The 18,621-nt window shown below is 44.7% G+C and overlaps 1 protein-coding gene across 1 annotated transcript in view; it reads right to left on the bottom strand.

The window, feature by feature from the left end:
- The window catches only part of fam120b (family with sequence similarity 120 member B), a 34,169-nt gene that overhangs the window by 12,148 nt on the left and 3,400 nt on the right, over window positions 1–18,621 (bottom strand). Inside the window, exon 5 of the mRNA XM_063191100.1 lies at window positions 13,351–13,443. Coding sequence (XP_063047170.1) covers window positions 13,351–13,443 — 93 coding nt within the window. The remainder of the gene's footprint in view (window positions 1–13,350; window positions 13,444–18,621) is intronic.

Here is an 18,621-nt window from a genome sequence, read left to right on the forward strand (position 1 = left end):
ACATACACATAAATACACAGTGCAAAGTCAAAGTGTTCCCTATTTTCAAAAGTCTATGAAGCAAGTATCAGCATGTATGACCAAGACATTGACAATAACAACGGTCTCATAGATCACATCTATGGTCTCACAGATCAACATACCCTGTAAATACCTGTAAGTCGCTTGGATAAAAGCGTCAGCTAAGTGTAGTATAATGTAATGTACTGTAATGCAATGTAAATGATCCTGTGCCAAATTGATTTCAGCTGAACATTTTATATTCCGTGCAGATGCCTTTTCACTCTCCATATCTACAGAAATTCTAATCTACATGAAACTGATATACTGTACCAATAGACTGATGCGACTGTAATTACATTGGCAGGGGTGTAGTGGGTGGTACGCGGGGGTATGCAGTCCACCCACTTCTCCTCAAGTGAGATTTAGAAAAAAAATCTTCTGCCCATTTTTTAATACAAAAAGGTATGATCCCATAGCAGTATTGCAGGTGATTGACCAAACAGATGAAAACAGAGAAGCAATGACCGTAGATTAAGGACAGTTGGGGGGTTTGACCTGATAAGTTGCCTTATTATCTGATGACCTTAAAAAATGCGTACCCCCACTTTAAAAATCCCCACTACACCACTGTACATTGGTCTGCTCAAATGCAATGGAATGAAGACTACTACTTGACAATGGATGGTAAAAGCGTTCATATCAGCATTTGGATCTGGAAAATGCAGTCTCTGTCTCAGATCATTTCTTTCAGTTTCATAATTAGTGGTCAAACCACTTCTCGGAAGTGGTACAGAGCACAACAGCACTCATTAGGAACTTTAACATTAGCTGATGAAATAAGTGTGTCGAAACAAAAGTGGCAGTTATTTTAGAACTACACTGCAACTGTCACTTGCGTTTCGACACAGTATTTCCACAGCTATTGTGGTAAGATGTGGACAGTAGGACGATACGTATATAGACGGTAAGATGGGAATGGGTGGACAGTAGCTACATGAAATGAGATGATGAAACATTCATTTTACATGATAGCTTTACACCCAGACTAAGACCAAGCGGTTCTCAGGTGCCTTCCATTAGCAGCTCTGAATTATCAACCTTTGATCTTGATGTTGTTTAATTGTCTTTGTCTTTAATGTCTTATTTTAACGCTTTATTTCTTTATGTGTATTCCTTTGCTTTTACATTGAACTGTATCTGTGTATGAAATGTGTTACACAAGTACACTTGCCTTGCCTTACTGAGGGTCATGAAGAGACTACGACTCCATGGGGCCCTTGGCCAGACAACAAGAAAGGCCCCCCTCCATGGGTATTGGTAGTTTACAAAGAGATGCAGGGTTTCAGGACAGATGCTAGAGACCCCTATGTTGTTGGGGGTTAAAGGTATGTCCCCTTAGAAAATTTTGGAAATACAAAACCCCTCAAAAAATGTATATAAAAAAAGAACTGATTTTGGTACAATATAAAGAAGGGAATACAGAGACTTGGCCCTGAAGGCCCGGTACGGTAGGCCTGTGCAGCAACCCATCTTTGCAGAGGGCTACAGTAATTCAGAACTGTGTTGGGGTGAAAGCCGGATTGAAGTTGTTAGAACGGTGTTGGATGTACTAGATTTGGTGTTCAGTTGGAATTTGAGATGTAACCATCTCGTGGTGGTGGCTGGGCCTGCTTCAGGCAGCTCTTGCCTAGAGACAAAGAGAAGATACCATCCCGCTGTACTGCTCCCTTTCAGGCGCCATTGGGGGCTGCCACGGGTGAGGCATAAATGCGTTGTGTGCACTGTGCACTTGGGTGCTGTAGAGCGCTGTGTCACAATGACAATGGGAGTTGGAGTTTCCCTTTCACAGTCTCTGCATAGAAACACGCTTTAGCAGCAGAAAGAAATGTTACTGTGCTACAGCGACATGACAGACAGGGAGGGATTTGTAGGGGGGTTGTGGGGATTGAACCCCCCATTTCTGATTTTCATATCTCCACTTGCTATGATGTCTTGGTTATCTTGATTATCTTGGCTTCACATAATGGGGGAAGCCATGAGTTAATGGTTAGGGTCGTGGTCTGAAGATCAGAAACTTGCAGGTTCGAATTCCTCGTTTACCTCTCCCTAGACTAGTGTTTCTGAACAGGGGCACTACAGTCCCCCAGGGGGCGTTGGGGAGCCCTAGGGGGGGCGTTGAGAAGGATACAACTGAGTGGGGGTGGCGCTTAGTTACCATTGGGGGGCATTAGTCTACCGGTATTTTATTTTTCAATATAAGGGGGGCATTGATAGGATTATGATGAGGTCAAGGGGGCGTTGGGGAGGCGTATGATGAGGTCAACGGGGCATTGGGAGGCTTATGATGAGGTCAAGGGGGTGTTTGTTCAAAAAAAGGCTGAGAACCACTGCCCTAGACCTTTATCCATGGATGAAGTGCCCTTAAGCAAGGCACCTAACCCTACAATGCTCCAGGGACCGGATCCAATACCCTGTAAAATAACTACGTTGCTTTGGATCAAAGCATCAGCTAAGTGTAATGTTACATAACCAAAGATTCTTTTACATAACCACATTGATATTATTTAGAATATTAAAAAAAAAAACATCAACCACACTCTGATTGGCCATTGCACTGACTTCCACCAGATGGGAATACACCTACAGGAGAGGGAGGGAGGGAGAGAGAGAGAGAGAGAGAGAGAGAGAGAGAGAGAGAGAGAGAGAGAGAGAGAGAGCAAGAGAGCAAGAGAGCGAGAGAGAGAGAGAGAGAGAGAGAGAGAGAGAGAGAGAGAGCAAGAGAGAGCGAGCAAGAGAGAGAGAGAGCAATAGAGAGAGCGAGAGAGAGGAAGCAAGAGAGAGAGGGAGAGAATTTTTTGGCGTTTTGGTGTTTTTTTGTGGGGTGGGGTGGGGTTGGGGGGCAAATCACAACCCACACTACGCACAGATGCTGTGGGACCATCTGTAGGATACTGTCATACTGTACCACATCAATGCACAAAGGGGGCCGAGTGAGTGGGCTTGGTGTGGTGTGGTGTCTTCCTCCTCTCCTCTCCTCTCCTTTCCTCTCCTCTCCTCTCCTCTCCTCTTCCTCTCTCCTCTTCCTCCTCTCCTCTCCTCTTCCTCCTCTCCTCTCCTCTTCCTCCTCTCCTCTCCTCTCCTTTCCTCTCCTCTCCTCTCCTCTCCTCTCCTCTCCACCCAGCACAGCAGCACAATACAGTTCCACTGCCGCTGCACCATCTGCACAGTGGCAGTTCAGGTGGATGAGGGAGCCTCTTTGTGCAGCAGTGGGCAGGCAGCAGTTTGCTTTTCAGATCTTGTTTCAGAGAGATGTTATTTCAAACAATGGGCCCACACCTCAACACACACATACACACACACACACACACACACACACACACACACACACACACACACACACACACACACACACACACACACACACACACACACACACACACACACACACACGGGAGACATGTGGCAGAAGTAGTGCTGGAGTGGCTGATTCCAGGATGGCATAGGCACGCACGCACGCACACACATGCATTTACACAGACACAGACACACACACGCTGACATACATATACTGTAGACACGTGCTTACACACATACAAACGCACGCAGACACACACACACACACACACTTGTGCTAACACGCATATACACACACTCATTGACACACATATAGAGACAAGTGCTTACACACATACACAAGCACACATACACACCGACATATACACATATACACACGCACGCTGACAAATATAGACACGCGCTTACACACATATACAAACACACACGCATACGCACACACAAAAACAAACACACACACACTTGTGCTCTCTCTCTCACACACACACACACACACACACACACACACACACACACACACACACACACACACAGACACACACACAGACTTACATATACACACACCACACACGCCCTGGGGCTTCTCACCTGTCGGGGGGGGTGAGGTGAAGGCTGCATGTGGCAGGTGTGTGTGTGTATGTGTGTGTGTTTGGGGGGGGGCCTTTATTGGGCAGGTGAAGGTAGGTGTGTGTGTGTATGTGTGGGAGGGAGGTTGTGTGTATGTGTGTGTGTGTGGGGGGGGGGGGCGCGTTGTGAAGGCTATATGGGGCAGATGTTTATCTGGCAGTGTTTACCAAGCACAATCACCTGTGCCACCACACGCCACAAACCCCACCCCTCACACACACACACACACACACACACACACACACACACACACACACACACACACACACACACACACACACACACACACACGCTTCCACCCTCTCAACTACATCAGGCTGGAGATAAGAGAACAACGGACTGACTAGACTGAATTGAGAGCGACACACACACACACACACACACACACACACACACACACACACACACACACACACACACACACACACACACACACACACACGACGACGAGATTGCGGGGGCCTACCGCCACCTGCTCGCCACTCAAACACAGCTTAACCTAAAGCACACAAAAGGCCGGGTGCCGCAGATAAAAGGGGCTGGAGCACAGTAGACAGCGGCCGACAGGCCGTCTGGACAGCATGCCTCGTGCCCCTCTCTCTCTCTCTCTCTCCCTCTCTCTGTCTCTCACTAGCTCTCCCTCCCTCTCTCTCTGCCTCTGCCTCTGCCTCTGCCTCTGCCTCTCACGCGCTTGCTCTCTCACGCTCTTGCTCTCTCACTCTCTCTCTCGCAAGCAAAGGGCTGGGCTGGGGCGTGTTCTCTCTCTCTGTTTCTCTCTCACACACACAAACACACACACACAAACACACAAACACACACACACACACAAACACACACGCACACGCACACACACACACACACGCACGCACACACACACACCCTCAGCTGACGACTTTGCTTTGTCTTGTTTTGTTTGGTTTGCCGCCCGCCTGAGGATGGTTTGACTGGTGCCATGCTGCATCCAATTCTGCTGCATCACGAATGACTCTTACGGCACCATTGGCCTCTATATAGTCCTTTATGGGCAGTCATGGGTGAGTGGTTAGGGCGTCAGACTTGCATCCCAGAGGTTGTCGGTTCGACTTCCGACCCGCCAGGTTGGTGGGGGGAGTAATCAACCAGTGCTCTCCCCCATCCTCCTCCATGACTGAGGTACCCTGAGCATGGTACCGTCCCACCGCACTGCTCCCCATGGGGCGCCACTGAGGGCTGCCCCCTTGCACGGGTGAGGCATAAATGCAATTTCGTTGTGTGCAGTGTGCAGTGTTCACTTGTGTGCTGTGGAGTGCTGTGTCACAATGACAATGGGAGTTGGAGTTTCCCAATGGGTTTTCACTTTTCACTTTTCATTTTCACTTTTTTATTTATTTTTTTGTCTTTTTTCCTTTATTTATGATAGGACAGTGAAGGTGGTGACAGGAAGCGAGTGGGGAGAGAGAGACGGGGAAGGGCCGGTAAAGGACCCGGGCCGGAAATCGAACCCGGGTAAGCCGCATGGCAGACGAGTGCCCTACCGTTTGGCCATGGCAGGGCCATCTATACAGCCTCTATCTATGCAGAAGTCTTGGAACCAAGTCTTGTTTTATGTTGTTCACTGAAGACCTTTGGATTTAGGACTTAAAGTGGGGGCAGCTGTGGCCTAGTGGTTAGGGAGTCTGTCTTTCAATCTGGAGGTTGTTAGTTCAAATCCCACCTGAACCTCTCCCTACACCACCATCCATGTCTGAAGTGCCCTTGAGCAAGGCACCTAACCCCAAGCATTGCTCCAGGGACTGTAACCAATACCCTGAAAATTAATAACAAAGTCGTTTTGGATAAAATGCGCCAGCTGAGTGTAATGTAATGAAATAATGTAATGTAAAAGATGACATGAGACAAGATGAGACAAGAGTACAGAAAGTCGGATTTCATTTCCTGGTAAAAAAAAATGTGATGTGAGACCACCAGCCTTGGTTTGATCCCACCTGGTTGGTGGTAGACCAGTGTTTCTCAAACCTTTCTAGACCGAGGACCACTTTGTCGCCCCAAAAATATTCAGGGACCACCTGTCAATTTAATTGGCAGTTGAGGGGTGCTAATTTCGATGCAGATCACTTCCTTTTTATTCACATTTACAAGCCTGTCTTATTGTGGTGAAAATATGACTTCAGCTATGTTTAGCTTTGTAATACAGTTAGAAATAGCCTACTGCTAGCTTGTCTTGGAAAAGTAGAAATCTCCTTGAGGACCACCTGAGCTTTGTTGTGGACCACCAGTGGTCCCCGGACCACACTTTGAGAATCACTGTGATAGACAATACAGTGCTGTAGTTGTTCTCGCACTGCACCATCTGAAACAATCTAAAAGGATTTAAAAAAAAAAAACCCTGCCCAGCAAAACACTCCGTTGGTGTGTAGCAATATTTTTTTCTATATTGTATTATGCTGCACTTATTACGCTGACAGGTTGCTTCACGGACAGGTTAGGGTTAAGCATTGTTTGTCAGGGCACAGCAGACCATCTTTGCGTTCATCAACAGAAATTCGAAGACACAGCGGAAAAACTGTGTAAACCTGGTCACATGACAAAAGTGCTGTCCCGCAGCGTTGAGGAGTAGGACTTTAGCTGCAAAGGCATCGCATCTCAATGCAGAATGCACTGGCGTGAAATAAATATGCCTCTGCATGATGCCAGTCTGTCCTCTCTGCTTTCCAAAACATAAACAAAGGCTGTCCTCCAGCCGGATGCCAATGGTGGCAGATCTGGCCAGGTCCATTGAGAGTGAAACACCAGGTTGCAGGCCAAACTCTGGCTCTGGAGTGTGTACAATCCCTTTTTACACGACATGTGGATGATGTGGAATCTCCATTGTTACATCAACACAAACCACAGAGGAAAGACGAAGGACTCTGCATGGGATTGAATGTTGACCAGGCAAGCCCGTTGTCATTTTTAAAACGATGCAGAGATCATGCATTTTTCTTGTTTGCACATATATTGAGGTGTGTATTTAGAAATCTCCACTTCAATCTCCGGTTTTGAAAACATCCGTTTTAGTGACCTAACATGCTATGTACGTGTAAATGAAAGGCTCAAGCGGATTTTTAAGAAGTATGCACTGAGAAAAAAATATGCAAAAGCAGAGGATAAGACCGAAAAAACTATCCTCTCTTGACAGACAACCACAAGCTGTTATTGTGAAAGTGGAAGCCAAACTGGGAAACTCCCATTGTCATTGTGACATAGCACTCCACAGCACTCTCAGTGCGTCTCTATGAATTGTGACGAAAGTGTAGATGTCCGCAGGTTGATCCAGGTAACACACAGTCACATGTAATAAAGAATACAATCAGGTATGAATGTTACGCAGGTGGTTTGCAGGTAAGCACTTTGATTCTGAACATAACTGGTGCGGGAACGGGCAACAGCCCCTTTCTAGTCGGCCTGAAAAGAGTAAGAGTAACTTTTTGTTGGCTAGCTTCAGAGCATTTCCCTCGAGACGGTTAGCATGTATGGTATACCCTTGTATTATTTCAGGAATATTTTCAGAAATATTGAGTAAATGTTTTTTTGCAGAAAGTGCATGTGCGTGTGTGTTGAGAGTGAGAGAGAGTGAGAGTGAGAGAGAGTGAGAGGGTCCGACAGACAGGCAGACAGACAGACAGACAGACAGACAGACAGACAGACAGGATGAGGGATGTCCACTCCAAACTGTAAATGGCTTTCTCTTGAGTGCATTCCCCCACAGTGCCAGGAGGACCAGGAGCCCGGGGGACTAGGGGCTGAGGCCTGCTGGCGGGAGGACCAGGACTGTCGGACTGTCTCTCTCTCTCTCTCTCTCTCTGTCTGTCTCTCTCTCTCTCTCTCTCTCTCAGGAGTCTCCCTCTACCATCTGTCCCCCTCCTCCACTCCCCTCCTTCCTCTATCACCACCTCAACGGAAGGTCCGTCCATCTTTCTCTCTTTATCCTCCCCTCCCCTCCCCTCTTTCCTCTAACACCACCTCCTCCAAAGGTCCATCTTTCTCTCTCTCTCTCTCTTGCTCTCTCTATCCTCCCCTCCCCTCCTTCCTCTACCACCACCTCCTCCGAAGGTCCACCTTTCTCTCTCTCTCTCTCTCTCGCTATCCTCCCCTCCCCTCCTTCCTCTACCATCACCTCCTCCAAAGGTCCATCTTTCTCTCTCTTTATCCTCCCTCACTCTTCTCTACCTCCTCCTCCTTCTCTGTCTTTTTTTCTCTTCACCTCGTCCCTCCCTTTTCTCCACCCCTTCTGAGATTTCAGGCAGATGTGACAGTATCACTGGCTGCTGCTGCTGGTGTGGTGGGGTGGGGGAGGGGAACAGGGGCCACTGCAACAGGTGCTCCCCCCTCAAACAGAGCCCTCCTCCTCCCTCTCCTCCTCCTCCCTCTCCTCCTCCTCCTCCTTGTAGCTCTCTCTCTCTCTCCAAAGGAAAAAAATCCCCTCAAGCTCTCCCAGCTATAATCTGGCCAGCAGCAGGCTGTCGCCACTGTGCGCGCTCTCTCTCTCACACAGACACACAGACACACAGACACACACACCTCCCTACTCCCATTCCGTCGAGCACCATTTGACACCTGCTGCTGGTGTGCACTCATTGACAGACTGTTTGAACACTTCCACACTCCACAGTCCATCTCAGCCGCTTGCACACACCGAGCACAATAAAGAACAAATAAAACGTGCCTACCTGCCTCTTTTTTCAACACAATTCCTACATGCTTTGACTATTGTTAGTTTTAACTTAACTTGTTTTTTTTTTCTTTTTAATTTTTTCAATTTAATTTATGACCTAATGGGTCATGTGATTTGTATCTAAGGTTGGGCTTGGGTGGATGGGTATTGATCACTGGCTTTGTAACGCTCCTGTTTCCCAGCTTTGGAGTTTCTTTCACAAATAAAAAACAGTGAATCACAAAAAAAAAAAAAATCCTGGCAATTTCAACGTGCAGTTCTGTTGCTCTCGCTACCAGATTGAACACTTTTTTTGTTCAGCCCTTTCCTACATTCTAACCGGACCAATTAACCGCCCATGACATGAGTGAGGCGAGCGACGGAAGTAATTCACTTTGTATTGATTCACACGACAAAATCGATTCTGGAGACTAGAGGTGATTCGCGCGACGAGCGCGACATTTTGTAGTTGAACTCCTGGGAATATTATGCTAACAAGCTATGACGCGGTGCGGCGACAAGCCGCCACTGCCAATGACTGCATAGAGGTCAGGGACCACAGCCGATGGGAATGTTGGAATGCTTTGCGTTCTGCTTGTAACGGACATACTCTAGTGGCTTCAATCGCTCGTATAGAGCTCGAAAGTCCCGCCCCTTAGTTCCGCGTTTCACGGGACCTAAGCTGACCATCTAACAACATGGTAGAGAGTAAATATCTTCTGATCTCAGTCATGATATGCGCTGGGCTACAAATATGCTGTTTAAGAGGCTAGATAAAGATTATTCATGCAGAAGTATCAATGTTTTGTTCCGAGGCTGTCGGCATGAAAAATGTGAAGAAACACAGCTTTCTAAAAAGTTTGGGGGTTCATACGAAAAATTAAGCAAAAATATCAGAAACAACATATATGGAGCTCGTGGCACAACTCGAAGGGGATCGAAATATCATTTTAATACCGCCATTGGATTACATGCTACGATTTTCGGCTAAAAATGCCGTTGAGGTCCCATGAAATCGGGGGAAGTGACGTCACTTTCGAGCTCTATTGCTCATGCTGCACAGAAGTGATTCTCGCGGCCGGTGTATTCGCCCGGTAACCATTCTAATGGGGCCTTGGTTTGTTTACATTTTTTTTAAAAGCTTCTCAACAGGCTCCAAATGTAACTGTCCTCAACAAAGAGCAAAGGTGTTCTTTGGCTGACCACAGTGTCTGGTCTGAGACAATCCCACAAGTGGAGGAGGCAGATGTGGCTGTCCTAGCCACCTTGTTAAGATCAGGAAGCGTGCTCAACACCTTCTGATACGCTACACTGTGTGCTTAGCTTTGTCGAAATGAACTCAAACTAGAAAAATGAATGAATAAAGAAGCACTCTTCAGATTTCTTTTTGACTTTTTAATTGCCCGTGACCGTGAGGCGAGTGAGTGTTTTTCTATTCATTTGTGTTTTGGAGTTTCAGTTACTATGACAGTAGTAATACTATCCATCTTATTACCATGACGACTATCCCCGCCCATTTCAACGTTTTTTGCGCTACCACAGGATTTCCGGTCTGCTAGTTCCTGTTCTGGCTGCCCATAGACTTCCTTAAGGATTTAGCAACTGCTACCTAAACAGTAATGGCGCCGCCCTAATAACCGTCGATAATAAGGTGGATACTAGGGTGGTCACACATGGCCGAAATGGTAGAGGGTTCTTCTTTTGTTTGTTTTAAATGAAGTCTGAACTCTTATTCTCCAACAGTGAACATTCAGCTGCACAGACACTGCTCTGGTGGACATTTTTGTGTACAGCATGTCAGTGGCATATTCCCTCATGACCTTGTGTCACCTGTGGTGCACTGTGGCACAGAGCAATAATATACCTGGACCATATACGGCCAATTCACCTTTGGCTAAGGCCCGCCCTAAAGTGCTTTTTGACCAATCACAGCGCAGCAAAAGGACGACCTCGGACAAACCTCGGACAGTTTTGACAGCGCTCCATTGAACTCAATGCTGAAATCGCATGTTTTCAAGTAGTTAGCGAAATACGGTCGTATTATTATTAAAATATGATTGGAAATGTGCCTGGGGTATTTGTGACAAATGTGCAAGTTTCCCCGCGATGTAACAGGTGGTAATCACTTTCCTCTTTACCTAAAACCGGACTAATATTACTAGCAGCTGGATAGTCTGCCTTGAAGGGTCTCGGCAGCCTCACACTCGACTAGAAAGCACACGGATCAAAAACATACTTTGTGTGCTCCGATCATGACACCATCTCATTCATGTCCCTTTTCAGTAAGGTTGTAAGCAAACCACGAACCTGTTTCAGAGTAGGATTTTGGATTTCTGACCTAATTAATGAAGAAACACCGCTAGCAAAGTTAACTATCGGTCACGGCAGGAGTGTTTTGACTAGCAGCTGATGGACGTGATATAATAAGATATAAACGCCAAACGTTAATGTTACACATTGCTGTGGTAGCTTTGAAGATGACTACAGCCATTAAGTTGTGTGATTTCGTTTTCGTCTAGCAAGTTTGAGTCAGGGCTCAAAAGATATGCGAGCTCAGCTTACCATGGTGCTGGTTACAATGCCTATCGATACCCATAGAAGAGCCCATAACAGCTGTGATGCATCGCATGACCGTTCAGAAAATAAATATATACTTATATTCACAATACTATGAATGCGTTTTTTATTTATTATGAGTGAATAACTGCTGCGATTTGCAGTCACTGCATAAATCACGTTGATATCTCAGCATTGAAAGTTTATCTGTCCGACCTAGCAACTGTAACTAAAGAGGGCGGGGCTTAGCCAAAGGCGAATTGCCCATGAGGATCCAGGTTCAAATCCCGGCCTAGGTCATTTCTCAACCCTTACCCATCTCTCCCTCTCAGTATATTCCTGTCTATGTACTTTCAAAACATCTCCTATCCTGACAAAAAAGTACTGCTCAAACACCAAAGCTACTCAGGACAGGAGACCTGCATAAATCAAGGAGGTGTCTGTCTCAATGCCTCTGCCAATGCCTCCCATCGCCTATAATCTGCAGACTGCACTGGGATCTGTGTACCAAGAGCAGAGCATGTTGCATTATAGGGCTGCACAATTAATCGAAAATAATCGAAAATCGTGATAAAATTGTGAAATCGAAGTCGTGATTTTAATCGTGGCAATAGTGGCCTACCTTGGAGAGCGTCCTTGAAGCCAGAACATACTGACAGGTATTTTATGCTATTGCCTTTACATAATTATTACAATTCATTTTATTTTGCTCATCCCGTATATAATTCATTCTTGGTTGAATTTCATCTTTTACTATTTTCAAAAAAATCTGCAAAAAATCAATAAATGTGATTAATAATCGTGATTACGATTTTGACCAAAATAATCGAGATTATGATTTTTTTCCATAATCGTGCAGCCCTACTGCATTACAGGGCCTACTTGGGGCCGTCAACTCGGCTGGGGACTGAACCACAGGCCGCCTCGGTAGCGGCGTCGGCGGGGTCTGAAATAGCGCGCCTGGCAGGTTTAAATTAGGGGGGGACGACAAAACGCAAGCTGTGGTCAGCGCCGGCGCAGTCAGCCCGCCGGCCTGACAGTGCATCACAACCCTCAGGTTCAGCCCACAATTACAACACTTTCAGTTTTTATTCCCTTTTTTTTGCTTGCATTTTGTTGTAATGCAGCAAGGGAGGGGTGTGGGTCGTCAGTGTGTATGCTTCAGTGTGTGTGTGCGTGTGCGTGGGATTGCCTGCGCATGTGTGTCCGTGGGTGTGTGGGTGTGTGTGTGTGTGTGTGCGTGTGTTTGTGTGTGTGTGTGTGTGCGCATGTCTTTGCGTGTGTGTGCCTGCGTGGGTTGGGGTGGTGGAGTAAAGGAATGTCACAATTTTTCCCAAAATGATCCCTGTGCAATTGTGGTGTGAAGGAGTGATACATCAAGAGTAAACATATAAAACTGACTAAAAAGACTCTTAAAGGGGCATTGTGCTGGAAATGCTCAAAAAAGGCACTGCAACTATGCTGCTCATTGAAACCATCACCTATTGCCAAATTTGACCTTTTCATGATAGTTTACAAAGTAATAAACTAATATTTTCTAGTATGGCCCAAGTACTGTCATTTTTGCAGCTAAAAAATGGCTATTTCTGGAAATTCAAAATGGCGGACCATGGAGAAGATCCCCCTTTTCATGTATGAAAGGTGCAATTTTTCCAGTCATAACGAATACTTAAAATTTCAACATTAGTGAATGGGTAGCATGAATTCTGGAAATAAACAACTAGAAATCTCACACTGAGTCCCTTCAAGGTTTTTATTTTTTATTATTTTTTTTACTTCAGACATGTAAAAGTTTTATCTTTTAACTGACATATTTCGACGGTATGACTTCCGTCTTCATCAGTACCCTCTGAAGTCGGAAATCATACTGTAGAAACATGTCAGGTAAAAGATAAAACTTTTACATGTCTAAAATAAAAGAAAACCTGAAGAGTGATTTAAACAGTTAGACATAATGAACCTCATACATCTATTTGACTTAAAAGGAGTACAACAACGAAGCTTTGAGCATTCTCTTTTCTAACCCACCAGCCAGATTCTTCATCTGGGAAACAAACACACGGACATTGCCACCATTGTCAAGCGAACAATGGCCAGAGTGACTAACAACAGCTTAATTGGAGGTCAATGGCACTCACCTTGATGTGGGCCAGCTCTGGGTGCAGCTTGAACATGACACAGACGGCTTGACTCAGATAAGCGTCCAGATCTTCCAAAGAGAGGTCCGACACCTAACAGCAATGACGATGAAAGGACAATTGTCAGCGCGCTAAGCCCCCCACATTTTGGCTTACATTGCCCACGGGGACCCCGGTTCGAGTCCGGCCGGGGTCATTTCCCGATCCTGCCCCATCTCTCTCTCCCAATCATTTCCTGTCTACTCTCACACTGTCCTATAATAATAAAGGCCAAAAAGTCCAAAAAAATACTTTACAAAAAAAGAAAGGGCAATTGTCACCAGAAAAAAAGACTCCATATAAATAAGTAGGAATTGTTCGTAGTGTTTCTAAAACCGTGAGAGATTAGAGAGATGACAGCAATGCTCTAACAACGGCTACACGTGGGTCATTTCACGTGAAATCAGAGACTTTGGGGACAGACCAACACATATTTTTTAAAAAGACATTTTTGAGGCTTTTTGGGCCTTTAACTGTGACAGGACAGCGAGGTAGACAGCACGGGGAAGGGTTGGCCAAGGACGCGGGTCGGAATTGAACCCGGGTCATCGCTGTAGCAGTGCAGTGCCCTGAGCCCCACCCCTTGGATCACCAACACAGATTATAATACAACTTAGTGTACCTTTTTAGTGGTAACCCCAGAACTGCATTTGCCTGAATCTGGCATTAATATCAAGGGAGAAACTGACCAGTTTAGGACACTATCCATTCACCTGCCATCACACTGTCGCAAGAAAATCAAATCAGTCTGAAATTCTGATTGTGATGAGTGAATCGCACAGCTGAAACAGTGCTACGACCCGATTTGACACTGCATCTCACATTACCCATGCCCAAACTGCCAGGACAGTGCGATTCGCTCTTGAGCACATCCTCAAATCCACCCCAGGTGTGCATTTCCCTTCCGTGTTTTTGTCATCTGCAGTTCAGGAGATCAAGTCTGTCGTGACGTACAGTGTGAGCAGTGAGCACTTTGGTTGCATCCGACCCTTGTGTCATATAGTGTGAGGATGTGAATCGTGAGATTGTGAACTTTTAAACCCTGAGATTCACTCGTCCAGTGTGAGCAGGAGCTAAATACCCATGACTGACAGTATCGCACATGTCTGGCGGTCGGAAGTTGTACTAAAATCTGTGCCGGTCGGACCCCAAAGTGTCTGATTTCACGTGAAATGACCCACATGTATCCGGTGTTAGAGCATTGCTGTGCGTTCTGCTAAACTCCTCTCTGCTTGTTTGGTTTTGTTACTTATTTGCAAGCAACAGTCATATCTAAACAAAGTACTAACAATTATGTTGTCCTAAGTATAAGGTTGGCCCAACATAGGGATTCCCACACTGTGGAGTCAGTGCACACACCCAGTAGTAGAGCACGACCTGCTCTTAGGGGGCACTTGGGATTAAAACAAGAAGAAAAAATCTGCAGACTGTTGCTGCTCACCGATTTATTGAACACAATGTTTCGACCTCAGGCGGTCTTCGTCAGGTGTACAGGTCTATACACCTGACGAAGACCACCTGAGGTCAAAACTTTGTGTTCAATAAATCGGTGAGCAGCAACAGTCTGCGGATTTTTCCTTCTTCTTTTACTCACGTTTGTCTGATCCAGCACCTGATTTACTGGATGTATGCACACATCACTTCCACTACACTTGGTATTAAAACAAGGGCAATGGTAAAGGGTTTTTTATTTTTGCAATGGGGTCATTTCACGTGAAATCAGACACTTTGGGACCCGACCGATCCGGATTTCAATCATACTTGGTGTGCCTTTTTAGTAGCAAGGTAGCACCCCAGAACTGCATTGGTTTGAATCTGACACCAATATTAAGGGAGAAACAGACTAGGAAAGGTTCACATGTGAGGGTAGGACACTATACATTCAGCCTTGAATATATCAGTCAGTGTTAGTCACAAAAAGATGCCTGTGGTGTTGTTTGAAAGCTCTTTTCTGGCTCTACATATTACACAATCAACTTGGAATACAACAACTCTCAGAATATGAATTATGATAAATTGAAAAATTAAAAATTGAATATCTAAAAAACCTATATTTTAAAATGGCCAGTTCCTTGTCCAAACGTAGCCGGCAATGTCATTAGCAACACCTCAAATGCTGGTGTTCGGTTCTTTATTCATTTCAGAGAGAATTTGACTCACAAATATGGCATCATACAGACCACTTACTAATAATATGGTAATACCATAGTAGCATCACATGACAAAACAAAAACAAAACAAAAATGGTCAGTGTCCATGGTCCCAGGTTTCAGAAACTAAGGCAGATGTCCATTTATACACACCAAATGATGATATGTGAATGTTTGAACATTCCTTCTCAGTGTACCTGTGCCATCCTCCCTTTACCGTACTTTAAAGAGATAATCAATGGCTACACTCTCATTTTGTACTCTACCAGTGCATTTGAAGCAGCAGCTGTGTCTTTTGTAGATAATGTATAAGTATGTCCCGTTGCAGTTACAGGTTCCACTACCAGAAGCACATATTGATGATCCATGACAAGTCTATCTGGTCTGAAGGGAAAAGTGAAGGATGGAGATGGTCCATGAGGATGCAGGAAGTTCAGTTTCACCTCTCCAGTGCTCGGCATGCATTCCTCAACACATGCTAGCCACCAGTTGCCATCATATACAGTACAGCTACAACATACCCTTTGATGCTTGAAAATGTAACACATTCCTTTACTGAGCTCACTCTTTCAACTCTGCCTTCTCTGAATGCTGAAAATGGCCTAACTGCCACTGTGTCCATTGACAATGGGCAGAAGCTGTGTAGTTTTTGAGTACCTGGAATAGTTCTTGCAGATTCAAACCTTTTCAACAGGTTCTCAGCTTCATGATGGTACATCTCTGTTGTGGCAAACTGGCAATGGATGTTCTTGAGAGAGATGCACCAACATGAAGCTGAGAACCTGTTGAAGAGGTTTGAATCTGCAAGAACTATTCCAGGTACTCAAAAACTACACAGCTTCTGCCCATTGTCAATGGACACAGTGGAAGTTAGGCCATTTTCAGCATTCAGAGAAGGCAGAGTTGAAAGAGTGAGCTCAGTAAAGGAATGTGTTACATTTTCAAGCATCAATCAAAGGGTATGTTGTAGCTGTATATGATGGCAACTGGTGGCTAGCATGTGTTGAGGAATGTATGCCGAGCACTGGAGAGGTGAAACTGAACTTCCTGCATCCTTATGGACCATCTCCATCCTTCACTTTTCCCTTCAGACCAGATAGACTTGTCATGGATCATCAATATGTGCTTCTGGTAGTGGAACCTGTAACTGCAACGGGACATACTTATACATTATCTACAAAAGACACAGCTGCTGCTTCAAATGCACTGGTAGAGTACAAAATGAGAGTGTAGCCATTGATTATCTCTTTAAAGTACGGTAAAGGGAGGATGGCACAGGTACACTGAGAAGGAATGTTCAAACATTCACATATCATCATTTGGTGTGTATAAATGGACATCTGCCTTAGTTTCTGAAACCTGGGACCATGGACACTGACCATTTTTGTTTTGTTTTTGTTTTGTCATGTGATGCTACTATGGTATTACCATATTATTAGTAAGTGGTCTATATGATGCCATATTTGTGAGTCAAATTCTCTCTGAAATGAATAAAGAACCGAACACCAGCATTTGAGGTGTTGCTAATGACATTGCCGGCTACGTTTGGACAAGGAACTGGCCATTTTAAAATATAGGTTTTTTAGATATTCAATTTTTAATTTTTCAATTTATCATAATTCATATTCTGAGAGTTGTTGTATTCCAAGTTGATTGTGTAATATGTAGAGCCAGAAAAGAGCTTTCAAACAACACCACAGGCATCTTTTTGTGACTAACACTGACTGATATATTCAAGGCTGAATGTATAGTGTCCTACCCTCACATGTGAACCTTTCCTAGTCTGTTTCTCCCTTAATATTAGTGTCAGATTCAAACCAATGCAGTTCTGGGGTGCTACCTTGCTACTAAAAAGGCACACCAAGTATGATTGAAATCCGGATCGGTCGGGTCCCAAAGTGTCTGATTTCACGTGAAATGACCCAATAATGTTCATCTATTTTATGTCTGTATGCATGCAGTTGTGTGCAATATGTTTGATCTGTTTACGGTCTGTATGTATTCAGTAATGTAATTTGATGAGTGTCTTTGAGTACCAAGAAAAGCGCTATACAAAACCTATTTATAACAACAACAATAACAATAATATTTCAAAAGGAAAAAGTTTACTGCAGACTTGTTTGACTTTATGCTCTTTTAGTCAGAATGTGTTCACCATGCGTTTCGCCTCAGTGTGTCATCAGGTTCGCTCAGGCATTACCTGAGATCAGTCAGGTGTGGCTTAATATCCTGTTATTAGTATTATTATTATGTGTCTTGAATAATATGTCTAGGCTGCTGGACGCCTTCAGTTAGTTCAGGAGCAATTCTATTTGATGAATTTCTTCTTTATCGTGTGGAATAATTAAAATTCGTGCCTGTTGAAATTAGGCAAAATGTCGCAACCAAAGGAAAGTTCCATGTTCACAACTTGTAATGAATCAGCCAACATTCGCAGTTGAAACCTGAAGTGAACATACTGTATAAAAGGACACACAATAACCGTCTTCTCACTTTACAAGTATAATGTCTTCAAGTTATATGGGCTGTATGTAATGTATGTACTGATGTACTGTATGCATGTATTTTTGTAAGCCATTGGCACTTTCGTCTAGCCTGGCTCTCACGCAGACCCTTCGTGCTTTGTGCATCTTCGTTAAACTTTGTGAGCTCGCACGAGGTTGGTAACAACCATCGTGAGAACCAGGTTAACTTTCGCCAGCCCTCTGTCATGGATGTGAAACAACACTGGAACATTTTCTCATAATAGTATGAACTAGAAACACACACAGATGCCAGTAATTGCAGAAGTGGCTACTGACTTTTTCATTCTGTTTAATTGTGAGTTGTTTAAAATAAATACGGTCGCAAGGCAAGACGGGTACCTGCGAGGACATGCGTTATGTGCAGTCTGGTAGGCTACTGCATGTTGTTTAAGCCAAGTTTTGTCAGTCGGGAACAACAGTAGAAGAAATATGGCGGAAAATAAAAAAAGGTATGATAACATATCAGCAAATAAGAAAATAAATTAAACCGAACATTAAATTTAGTGCCATAGTGTGTAGCCTTGTCCTCGGGGAATTCTGATCTCGACCTTCCTTTT

Source organism: Engraulis encrasicolus, chromosome 24 (assembly GCF_034702125.1).
Source record: "Engraulis encrasicolus isolate BLACKSEA-1 chromosome 24, IST_EnEncr_1.0, whole genome shotgun sequence".
Taxonomy (NCBI): Eukaryota; Metazoa; Chordata; class Actinopteri; order Clupeiformes; family Engraulidae; genus Engraulis; species Engraulis encrasicolus.